This window comes from Cariama cristata, unplaced genomic scaffold (genome assembly GCF_000690535.1).
Source record: "Cariama cristata isolate BGI_N322 unplaced genomic scaffold, ASM69053v1 scaffold11957, whole genome shotgun sequence".
Taxonomy (NCBI): domain Eukaryota; kingdom Metazoa; phylum Chordata; class Aves; order Cariamiformes; family Cariamidae; genus Cariama; species Cariama cristata.
In genome coordinates, this window is record NW_009628378.1 from 18,636 (window position 1) to 31,033 (window position 12,398).

The 12,398-nt window shown below is 47.1% G+C and overlaps 1 protein-coding gene across 1 annotated transcript; it reads right to left on the reverse strand.

The window, feature by feature from the left end:
• Positions 1–874: 874 nt before the first annotated feature.
• REST (RE1-silencing transcription factor) lies at positions 875–12,249 on the reverse strand. The gene is made up of 3 exons (XM_009704792.1): positions 11,319–12,249; positions 5,634–5,717; positions 875–2,577 (listed from the first exon to the last, which is right to left on the reverse strand). Exons 1-3 carry the CDS (start codon positions 12,217–12,219, stop codon positions 875–877), a joined length of 2,688 nt encoding a protein of 895 aa, XP_009703094.1. The 5' UTR covers positions 12,220–12,249.
• Between the last annotated feature and the right edge of the window lie 149 nt (positions 12,250–12,398).

Below are 12,398 nucleotides of genomic sequence, written 5' to 3' on the forward strand. Positions count from 1 at the left end.
GCACAAGCGCTATTCCTAAAGGATTAAACTGCATAGGTAAAAATCAAAAACAATGTGCAATATTTTAAGCCCTTAAAGCACAATCAAAAAAAAAAAAAGGCAGAAATTAAAAATAATAAACTTGCTCCCCCACAACAAAGCCAATTAATTACATATCATAGTCATTAAGATATTAATCAAGACAGAGGTTCTCCAATCAAAAGTTGGAAGGACTACTCCCAAATTTTGGCTCACCATTCATGCTTAGGGGATCTGAAATGTACGTTCACAATTATAATTATCTTAAACAGTTGTGTTCATCACTAGCCAACTTTGATTTCTTTTACAAAGTGCTCTTTATGTAATAGAAGCTATCTTCCGGGTAGAAAAAACCATCAAGTAGTTTAACACTTTGAACATCAAGACACATCGAGAAAAACTAAAAAAGGGGGGGAAGGGAAGAGGGGTGAGAAAGAGAAGGAGTTGGCTGCTAGAACAAAAAGCAACTAATGCCAATGGCTCTATAAACATCCAACTTGTGTATTGTTAGCTACAGTCTTGTTCCTAAAATTCAAATTATAAAAGAATTGCATAAGCTAATATACTAGAAGCTTACACTGACTTTACTGGACACAGCCTTATACACCCTACCAGCCTTCTCTAAAGAAGAGATCCAATAGTTAATGAGTTCACCATTACACAAAAGGTTGTCAAAAATATTTTCAACTTAAAAAAAAAACCCAAACAAAACCAAAAAAACCCCACTAAACCAAAAAAACAAACCAAATGCAGACACTAAAGCAAACCGTGCTTAAAAAAAAACCCCAAATCTACAGTATCTGTACATAAGCTGTGAGATCTTACACAAGAAGATTCCCCCAAACCACAGCTACTTCTACTCCTGCCCTTTTGTTGCCTTCTCAAGATAATACACGTTGACTAAGTGGCGATTGAGGTGCTTGCTGTATTCACCTTCCTTTTCAAACGAGCGGTCACAAAAAATGCACACATAGTTCTCCCTGGCCACCGTGGTGTCTGCAGGTCCTTGCGACGTCTTTGGACTTGTATCCTCTGGTACGGAGCGAGCGCCATTTAACCCCGAGTCATCGCTTCCTTCTGATATGTTGTCACTTATGTCGCTGCCTTCGTGGCTGTGGATGCCCTCATCCTCATCCATTTCCTGAGATTCATTCACCGCTGTGTTATCCCGAGATGATAAGGTCAGAGCTACTTTAGGACTTGGCGTACACCCTTCTAGGGGCGCAGGTGCCGGCACGGCATCTCCTGTTGGCTCCGCCGCCGGCAGGCGCGTCTTGGTCAGGTCCATCAGGTCCGAGTTACTCACAGTTTCTGCCACAAAGGTTTCCTCCGGCTCCTTCTCAGGTGCCAGATCTGGTACCACATCCATGAGCACATCCAAGCTTTTTTCAGAAGACGCTGCATGGGAAGACTCCTCAGGGCAAGCATCCTCCCCTCTGTCCGCCTCCCCCTCCTCCTCTTTGTCACCAACAGTGTCTTCGCCCTCTCCTGCTGCAGCAGGCATTTCTTGGTCCTCTACCTCAGCGTCTGCGTTGGCATCCTGAGCCGGCAGACAAAGCTGCCCCGGGTCCTGTACGCACCCTCCTTTGGGATCGGTGCTCTCCCCCTTGAGAGTGCGACCACCGTCGTCGTTCAATGCTGCTCTGTCAGCGGGATCTCCCTCCTTCTGGTCGCTGCCCTCGGCGTCGGGCTTCACGCATCCCTCTTCTTCTGTGGTATGACACTCGTCTGGCATCTCCTCTTCCTCGACCTTCTCCTGATCGAGTTTACCGCTTTTCTTACTGTGCTTATTTTTCAGAGCTTTCTTTTTTCTGTTTTTCTTGAGGCAAGAATTTTGCTTTTTAGGCTCCTCCTCTGGTACAACGTCACTTTTTTGAGCTTCCTGGCAGTCTCTGGGTTTAGCTTCCACTTTCTTTTTCTTTTTTGTAACTGCTGAGGTATCGTTTGCAGGCTCTTGCTTTGAGGAAGCTAATTCAGCCTCTGCCTTTCTTTTGATCTTCTTTGTTTTACATGTTTTTTCAGTATTTTTCTCAGTTTTAATATCCACCTCCTTGTTTTCCGAGGCCGATTTCCGACTTCTGGTTGTCACCTGGCCTGCAGAAACGTTGCTCGGCGGCTTCTTTTCCTTTGCCAAGTTATCTTTTTTCTCCACTTTCACCACTTTCTCAGTTTTCTTTGCAGCTGAATCCCCTTTTGTTTGCTCCTTCTCCGCTTTGTCGTTAACGCTCTCAGAAAAGTCAGCTTCGCTCTTTTTAGTCCGTAGCTTCACCTTTGAAACATCCATGGTGATGTCGGAACAATCGGGATGCCTGGATTTGATGTGATACTGCAGGTTACATTTTTTAGACGCTGCGTAATCACAAACAGGACAGAGGAACTGGCGCGGATTGACGTGGAGCTCAACGTGCTTTTTGAAATTGCTGCGGTCAGCTGTTTTGTAGTCACAGTGCGGGCAAGTCAGAGGCTTCGGGCCATTGTGAACCTGCCTTGCGTGACGAGTTACTTCATGCTGGTTCGAGGCCACATAGCTGCACTGATCACATTTGAATGGCTTCTCACCTACGGAAGGAAGGGCGGAAGGGAATGATGGTGATTATTAAGCATGGGGGTGGGGGGGACAATCACTTCCCACTAATACAGATACAGAAATATGAAACTCAAAAAGAAAAAAGAAAAAAAAAAAATTATCCATGCGCCTTTAAAATTAAGTGAAGTCAACGTAAGAAATCCACAAGTCACAAACACATTCACAAGACACCAAGAACAAAATACAAAAAAAAAAAAAAAAAGAGAAGGGGTGAGGGTCGGGAGGAAGGGATCCAAAACCAAACAAGCAGTAACAACGTCACAGGTTCTGGCTATGCATACATACCGGCAGAGATCTCTCTACAGTAATATTAGCAAATGGAATCCATACCCAACTGGTCCATTGAATGCATTGTAGAAAAATGGAAATGTAACATTTGATGAATAGCAGTTTCACACAAACGTTTCAAAAAAGTCCAACTTTACACAGATTTAGCATACTTCATCTTTGCATTGGAAAGGATATGAGGGAACAGAAGCTAGCAAAACCCAAAGCACGTGAAAGGGTAGCTTTACCTCTGACAATTCAGTTCACTGTTACGGTGTCTCAAACACACGATGTACTGGCTGCAGGCCACTCTTGGCAAGCCAGCCAGATGCAGTCCAAAGCCATCATGTCGCTACTGAAATCTGCATTCACAGTTGTGCAACAACTCTTGCAGAAGCGTTCCCAAAACGTTTTGCTTAGTGCACGCTGCCGCAGCAGAAGCGCCTTTCCACTGACACACCAAAGCAAACAGGAAGAACACTTCTAGCGCAACAACTCAAGTCCAGAAATACTCTGAGGACATCTGTGCACGTGCAAATTCAGCTGAGGAATTTGGGATGCTCCTGAGCTCTGAACCAGCATCTCAAAACTGACCTGCATGCCACTTCCCAAGTACATGGAAAATCCACCCCAGCCCCTTCTCCTGATGGTACAAGAGTGCTTCTCCCATCCCTGCGACCCGCTGCCCCGACGCTGACCGTACGCGGCAGAACGGCTCCCGAGGGCAGAGCAGCCCGCAGCGAAGACGAGGTCCCCGTGACTGCGGCGTCCGTCTGTGCGTCAGACGCACGGTTGATCCGCAACACCCTCACAACTCTGCAAAAGGCTGTGCTGCCTTCCTGGCAGGAAGGATGGACGGGGACACTTGTTGAAGGGTTTAGACTATTTCGCATCTGCCTGCAGCATCTCTTTATTATTTAAAGAATATTAATGATTCCCTATCATCTTCAGCCTGTCTTCTTTCCTTCCTTCCTTCCTTTTTCCTCCACACGTTTAAGCTCGATGTGTTTCACTGCTCATCCTTCTCGCAAGTACGGACCTTTATCACCTACACTTCAAGGAAGAGTTCCATGTTACATGGAGCGAGGACGAGAACAGCCTCTCTCTTACACACGTACGAACAAGCTGTTCTACCTGCCCCGTGCTCAGAGGTAGCTGCTCAGGGTAACTCAGAGGTTGTATATGAAGAGTTTGTGTCCCATCACCTCCACTAAATCCAGGGGTTTTGTTGCACAAGTGGGAAGGACATGGACCACGATGGCTAAGAACACAGCGGTGAAGTAGGCTCTAAACCACTGTCGTTCACTGTCTGACATTTGAAGAAAGCTCCAGCATCAGTTTGCCTTAAAAGGCCAGCCTGTGAACGGCAGGAGCCCAGAAATTGCCACAGAAAAATGGCCTGGGCAATGCGGCAAGACATGCAACAGAAGTTATGAGAGCTATTAATAAAACAGCCCTGATAGCAAGAGTCCCATGGGCGCTCCTCCGCCTGTCAGCACAGCTCACACCCTCCCTCCCAGACCTCCCAGTCAAGGCCCAAGGGCAGATCCCAGTCCTCATCGCCTTCGGATCCGAGACTTCCTTGCGCAGACAAGGGCAGAGCAAGATGTTCGTGAAATGGTTTCCAGGCTCAGTATTGACCAAACTGCAAATTCGCCTTTAGCCCAGAGATTCAGCCAGAAATTACTTTTGTTTCTGGAAGGAGAATACTTCATTCACAAAATTCTCAAAGCAGAATACTGGCATGTCATTTTAAAGCCGGCTATTTTTAATAGGTCCAGACACGGCCTCCACTACAGTTAAAATTGCCTGCCTTCTGCTTTCAATTAAAAGCCTCATCTGTTGAAATTGAAACAATTACCATTCAGGAGACTTTCACTACTGTTTGCTAGGATCAGGAATTCACCCAGGTCTGGTCAACTCAGATATTAGCAAACCAGAAGCACAGGCTGAGATCTACCTGAACTCCCCTACGAGGGTCACAAAGGACAACTGTGCTTGTGTCCAGCATGCCTGTGCTGTCACAGCTCACAAAAATGCTATTAATTCATTCAAAAAGAGATTCGCAAGAGAGCGAGAGCAGATGTTTCTAACACCACAGCTTACGACCAGTAATGGGAAATACAGGCTAGTGAAAATCGCTAATTTGGCTTTTAGTGCCACAAGACTGAGTCACTTATGAACATCCTCCGAGTTTGCTTTTTTCTGCTCTGTGTCTCCCTGCCATAAGCAGACACTATTTTACATCTTTCTGTAACTCTGAGCAAAAGCTAAGGGTTCCCTCAGAACCCCTGGATGAGATGGAATCACAGACATCACAAAGGAAACTCTCAGCAAAATTTCCCCAGCGTCATTGATTTGAGCTGAGTTACGGCAGCAGGCAGAACACAAGAATCCGCTCCTGTATCATCACGTTATATTTGCTACTAGACTAGTAGGACTACTAGAGCAGCCCTACGAACCTCAGCGCACACCTTGGAAAGTAAAAGGGAAAGAAAAAGATATATTCTCCTGTTATCACTTTTATTAATGACACTTAGCACTCCCTTCGCAGGTAAAGACAACCTTCCCTGTTAAAATAGGAGCTAGAGGTCAGGCCGTACCGGTTGAGATGGAATCTCTGGCAGAACTGGGCAGGCTGCTCTAGGTGGCCCTGCTTGAGCAGGGGGGCTGACCCAGACGACTTCCAGAAGCCCCTTCCAACCTCAACCACGCCGCGAGTCTGTGAACCACCCCCTTCTCCTGGGTCATGCTTACCAACCTGAGTGGGTGCGCATGTGCCTGGTTAAATGGGTCTTCTGGGAGCTGGAATAAGGACACATAGCACATTGGTAGGGTCGCTCTCCTGCAAAAAACAAACAGCAAATTAGTTACTGAAACACAGCTGGCTCCCAAACCTGGTTACCGAGCCATAGACGTGAGGCTGTCACAGATCCCCACGCTGTATTTGAGGGCACGTTATCTCTCAGCAGAGGGACACAGTGAGAAGCATACGCCTGAGCCGGACCAGTCCAACGTCTCATGCCTTACCAACGAGGGTAGTGAAGGGGCAGAATTGAGGGAGGCACATTCTCATGTCCATCGGGGGTCAGACGGTGACCTCAGGCAAAAGGTGTTGAGGACAGCCACCTTTAGGAAGCCCTAAGCCACCAGAGCTCACTTTCCTGCAGGATTTTCTCGCAGCACTCAGAAGATGCGCAAAAGATACAAACCCTGTAGGAAACCAGGTGTGCTCTTGCTTCACATAATACCTTACCTGAAACCTCTGTGTTTAATTTTGATTAAGATGGGGAGCAACTATCCATTCGGTGTGGACCTGCATTTGCCAGAACACAAGTGCAGACAGAGACCGGGTCTCTGCTTCCAAAGTTTTACCGGCAGAGTGAAATTAGCTTGGAGCACGGAAAAGCACGATGCCCTGCTCAGTCAAACTATGCTGCTAGCAAAAGCTCAAGTGCAGCAGCAACATTTATTTATTTTGAAGACTCAAATCCCTCTGCCTGCAGGGTTATTGTTTCTGGAGAACTCATGGAAGCCAACTTGCCATAAATTAGGTCTCCACAAGGGACAGCTAGCTTGTGTAACTATCAGTACAACGATACTTGAAAATCCTTTTCAAGTGAAGACAAGCCCCAAATAAAGGCAGACAGCTTCAGGATTAACATCCCTTCGGCAGGTCCAGATAAGTACCAGGGATGTTTGCCCCAGACCGCTAGCCCAGCCGAGAGATCTAGGCTGCCTTGTCTCCCCTACAAGTCGCGAGAACATTTTTTAGCCTCGGGTGGATACCCCCAAGAGAAGAGGGGAGTGAAGCTGGGAAGGGAAAAGCCAAGTTACTCGGCTGTAATATTTATTCAAGTCACAGTCAGAATTACACTACAGCATCAGTTGAAGGGTGCAACCAAGGTGCTCTCCAAACCCCTGAGACCCGGCGGTCAGCAGAAGCCCCGCGTACAGGCTGTCTGTCCCCGTCCAGAGGCACAGCTCTACCTGCACCAGCCAAGACCTCCATCTGCCCGTACGTGATGCGAGGCTCCACTGCTGGCCCTTGCCAAAACAGCAGCAGAAGCGGTCTTTGTAACGCAGACTAATCCCACGTTTCCTCCTGCATCAAACATTTAGACTCGTTCTTGATTAGATCAGCAGTTTAAAGGTAAATTCCCCCTAACAACCATAACCCCCCTCCCTTTCCAGTTAAAGCAAGGTAGGAGATTGGTGCAATACACACAATAAGATGAAGTCATGTACAAGGGAAGGGTAGTCCTTTTGTTATAAAGAAACGGTTTTGTTTCTAAATGACTCCTTACAATCTGAAAATACGTGGCCAAAGGTCCCGGAATATTCAGTCATGTCTTCTTCCCATTACCTGAAATTTCATATCTTTAAAGTTACCTACAACGTTAGGAATGCGGAAAGGCTTTCTTTCAGGCATTTTATATACGGCACAGCAACAAAACATACTGGATTTAAAGTATGATGAACGCAACTAATTTAAAACGTGTTACTGCCACTCGAGAATTAAATGCATGACTACATTGTAAGGGCTGTTTTACAAAATGCTGTTCCCCAAAGGATTTTTATTGTAATTTCAGAAGCTCGTTATATGCAAACAAGCCATCAAAAAACCCTCTCCACGAGACACTTAAAGAATAAGCCCCAACCCAGCAAAAGCTTAAGCAGGCACTTAGCTCTATGTATATGAACAAGCAGACTGACATCAGCGAACAAGTTTAAGATGATCTCTTTATAAAGCTTTTCTTGTAATGCCATTAAAAGTTTTGTCTGCTTGAAACTGCTTCCATCAAACTTCCAACACAGTGGCAAGGCAGAAAGATCCCCTATGACAACCAAAATTTAAAACCCCACAGCCCCAAGCTAGGCACTGAGCACTGTGACTGCCTGAAGTAGATGTCTTACATGGCCCTTGCAGATGATTTTCAATTAAGTTTTCTAGAAGTTGCTTCTAAGAAGTAAAATGGAATAAATTTGAGAACAACGCTGCGCTGTCTTGCACGTAGTCTAGTTCCAGGCCGAGCAGTGTGGATAGTCGATGGGGTAAATCAAGTCACAACTCGGTCTAACAGGTCCAAGGAGCGGGAGCGAGCCCAGGTGGATCAGTCCCTGACACAAAGGGCCCTTTCTGCCCCACCAGCGGAGGACGGGAGGGCCCTGACCCTCTCCAGCCACCCCGTCCTGGGCAGCAGACAGGTTATGACCATCTCCAGGGTCCTGAGACCCCCCCCTCTGCCCAAGGCCCCCCCCCATTTGTCAGCAGCCTGCCACACAACCCCCCTCCCAAGGTACCTTCCAGCAGACGGCGGGTTCACGGACACCCCCTTTCCAGCAGCCCTGCAAGCAAGAGGCCAGCAGACAGCCCCCTCCCCAAGCACGCAGAGCCCAGCTATTTCGCCCTCCACGCAAGGGACCGGCACGCAGCCCCCTCCCCTGCTCCCCGCCATGTGTTCTGGCAGCTCGGGGGGTCCTTAGTAGTCGCTCCAGTTCACCAACCAGCAGAAAACCAACCTGGGGAAGAGGAAAGGAATATTTAACTGCCATTTTAGCGAGCTGAATCAACCGGTCCCAGGATACGGGGAGAAAACTGAGACTGCCTTTCTCCAGCAGCGGCAGAGCATTTGATCCCGTGAAACTGCGCTCTCTACAGAGCCCCGGCTTCAGAAAACTGGATGGCTCCAACACAGCGGGATCCGATTCTCTGCGAGGAGGTGTTCGTCCCACACAGAAAAAGCCAGGCGAAGTACAAAAAACAGGGGAGAAAGAAAAGTGTCTATGTACCCAAAACTATTTAACCTACTAGCAGTCAGGAAACCAAAGAAACAATGCCAAGTTTCTTCTTAACATTCTGAACCCATAAAATAGGAAGAAAATGAAGTATGTGTGTATCCCTCTCTCTATCTTTTTTCCAACAAATATTTTTCTCAAGTTTTAAATGAAAACTATAATCCAAAGATATTTTAGTCTCATTCAGACAGTTTTTATTAAATTCACCACTGTTATGTTAACAGGCTGCAAATACTTTTGTCTATAAAATACCTGTGCGGGTTTTTTTAGAGGGGGGGTGTGCTTGTTTGTTTGGGGATTTTTTGTGCATTGTGGTTTTGCTTGTGATTTTTAAGGCAATCGATTACACATTAATACCAGCAAAAACTTTTAGCCTGGTGCATAAATACACCCGCCAGTAGCTTAGTCGTTCTTCTAATACTCTTCCTTTAGCTTTGACACTCTCCCCCCACAAAACCAATGTTACTGGAAACAAAGCACATTCCTAAATCAGTCTGCTAACATATTTGAAAGATTTCTATCAAGTGAGAACTGGCTGAAAGATCTTTTTAGTTAAGAGCTAGCAAAGAAACAGCTACCGGGGTGGACTAAAAAAATGCTGCAATCATAATCACTCGTTTCAGCTTAATTAAAATAATGGAAGGACATGGCAAACCAAAGAACCAGAAACCTGGACTGCACCACTATTTTTAAAGGAGAAAAGAGGAAGGTTTTCCTCTTTTAGTTTAACATGCCTTTTTTTTTTTTTTTTTTTTAATTTTAATACAGTTCACTGGTAAATCGGTCAAATGCATTGATAACAGAGCGCTTCCTCAGCAAACATGCCTTCACGGTTAGCTCCTGTAAAACTCGACAAGAGCTTTCAGAGATCAGAGGGGGGACCTAACGTCATGTACAAACACAAGGAGGGATGAATTTAAAGTCAAGACAAATGTAAAACAGACAGGCACCACAGCATAGGCTTACATTTGCCCATGAGCTCCCCAGATGATTTATTTCGGTTTTCTCCCATTATTTTGTCATTTCGACCTGGTCTCTCTCCTGTTACCTCCCACAACACGCACAAAGAAAACAAACTGGGAGGATAAACCACACCATTTTCCTCACACCTCTCACAATAACCTTTGTTTACTTCTTTAGGACCAAAAAATATTTAGACGGGACTGATATTTTCACTGATGGTATCCCCTAAACAACAGCACACGGCTATTGTTAAGAGAAGAACATGTCTTAACATAGGAAAAATCCCAGCAGACCCCCCCAGCCCCGTCAAAGCGGACGTGAGGAACGCAAGCCTCCGCACACTTGAGCTGAAGCCCAGCCCTCCCCTCCCAGACAGCTGCAGACAACTGAGCTGAAGCCTCCAAACCATTCATGTCACTGCTGTGACAAAACAGGACTTCAAAGGAGAAATTCCCCAGCGTTTCTTTCGCTCAGCCGGCGCAGCCTACAATAAAGGGGAACCGAGTCAGGTCAGCACGCTAGAAGATGGTCAGCAAGTCTGCTCTCTCCTCAGAAAGCCTCGACAAGGTGGAAGTAAAAGCTGCTGAGAATCATAGAATCATGATGGTTGGAAGAGACCTCAAAGATCATCAAGTCCAACCGTATACCCGATGCCACCACGCCCGCTAAACCCACCAAACCATGTCTTGAAGCGCCACATCTAAACGTTTTTTTGAAAGAAGCTGGAAGGAAGGTCTGAACTGCCCTCCCGCTCCCACCAAAGGGATCAGGAGGCAAAGCCACCGTACCTCACTGCCCACGGAGGGCAGGTGGCTACGTTGTCCCCTCCTAAAAGGAGTCTCGAGTTTGGGTAACGCTTCAGGGCGCCCCATGTGAGAGGCTGGCGAGGCTCTGCGATACAAAGCAAGGTATTTCCGAAATCGCTTGCTCACAGGACAGCAGCAACACTGAAGGTCCTCCGATTCCACTTGGTATAAACCAGAGTGGAAAGGGGCCTCACGTTTTTCCTTAAGATTACAAACCGGCGTTAGGAGAAGACGGGAAATCAGGCCAAAGGCTCCCTCGAGGGCTTCCTACAGGCCAACAGAAGTATTTGTCTCCGTCTGGCTACTGCAGTGATGCAGACCTCAGAAAAAATGAGGCCCCTGTACATTAAGAGGAATTCATTCACTGGGAACTCTACTCAACGCTTACTCTGACTTTGTAGATGCTGGAGGGCTCCTTCGCATGTGTGTATCAGCTCTTTCTTCTCTGTAATTACAGCTTAGTCAAGTTTCAGCTCCGTCTGAAGGTACCACTTTCAAAACCACCTATGTGATTTAGACACCTTTTATCAACCTGCTTGTTTTATTTTTACAGTACATCAGGCTTTCGTGCTGCAGACCCTGCCCATCATCACGGGCACGCTTTGTCACGCCCTCTTCAAAAAAATGGCTTCAAACTACTAAATGGGATGCTCTTCATCGCCTCTTGCGCCCCTGACACTGAGAGATTTTCTCAGTCCTCTAGGACTGCAGACTGGAGCTCACACCAAATCCACACTTCCACGTGGCTACAACCTGGGAGCACCAAGAGGAATCGGGGTGGAACGAACTCTGCAAACAGAAGACTCTTGGCTTGCTTCATTCACCACAGTTCCTCAGTACTCTTACCACACTTCAATCAAAAAAGATGAGAGACTTACCTGTGTGAGTTCGAATATGTTGAATATAATTGTTCTTCCTGTCTGAAAAATAGGAGCATTGGGAGCAGGTATACACCTTCCTGGGGAAATGATTCCTTAGGTGTTTCTTCCAGTGATATTCACTGACGGTAGTATAGGTGCAAATGGTACACTTGTAGACTCTCTCATTTTCCCCTGCTTTGTTGTGGTGCTTCAAGTGAGCCAGATAGTGATCATATCTGTTAGTGTTATAGCCACAACGATCACAACGGATTGGGCCTTTAGAGAAATCCACCTCTTCTGCAGTGCAAGAATCAGACTCCTTCACCTGCGCTTGCTTTTCTGCGTTTTCCTCCACAAAGAATTTCTTAGCGCTGTGAACCCTGATATGATGCACAAACTCCTCTTCAGACTCTGCCTCGTACTGGCAAGGCTTACAACGGAACGGCTTGCTCTTCAAGCTCTTACACTTGTCCTCTGTGCTTTCTGGAGTACCCGGCGCTTCCAACGAGATGTCTTTGTCCACACTGGGAGTCTTAGAAGGGGGGCAAGCAGCCGGACCTTGGGTTTCCACACTAGGGGATTCAAGAGAGCTTAATTCCACATTTTCAGGTGCCTCGCGGTCACTCTCCGCAGCCGGGGTATCTTCCATACCCTCTCCGTCGCTGTCCGAGAAGTTGCCGTCTCCCACCGTTGTCAGTTCTGCCATCTGCCTCTCTTCTCCAACCAGGTAATCGCAGCAGTTGCCATTGACTTCTCCCGTCAAGGCCACATTGGCCAACATAATAAGCTGCGGAGCTGCCAGCTCAGCTTTAGAAAGGTCGTGCAAGTCATACATGTCATTGGACAAGGCCATGCCGATATTCGCGCTGCCAGGAAAGAGGCTGTTCCCACCGGACTGTCCCAGCACTTGAGTTGCCATGGCAGTGGTTCTGTCGGAACAGAGAAGGAACACCTGTGAGTACCCCAGTTGTGGAAAACCCTTCACTGCCTTTTGTCGTCCCACCAGCCCTCCAGGGAACACCAGAAAACTAAACCTCTTCGCCGAGGTTTAGCCCGGATTCCCGGCTACGGCAGACCACGCTCGGCCCCGGGGGGCGG

What these genes read in the sequence shown, in the direction of transcription:
- REST (XM_009704792.1), bottom strand. Translation starts at nt 12,219, where the DNA reads ATGGCAACTCAAGTGCTGGGACAGTCCGGTGGGAACAGCCTCTTTCCT. An exon ending in ACATATTCGAACTCACACAG is followed by an intron (nt 5,718 to 11,318) that starts GTAAGTCTCTCA and finishes TGTTTTTTGCAG; the next exon opens with GAGAGCGACCCTACCAATGT. An exon ending in GCACATGCGCACCCACTCAG is followed by an intron (nt 2,578 to 5,633) that starts GTTGGTAAGCAT and finishes TTCCTTCCGTAG; the next exon opens with GTGAGAAGCCATTCAAATGT.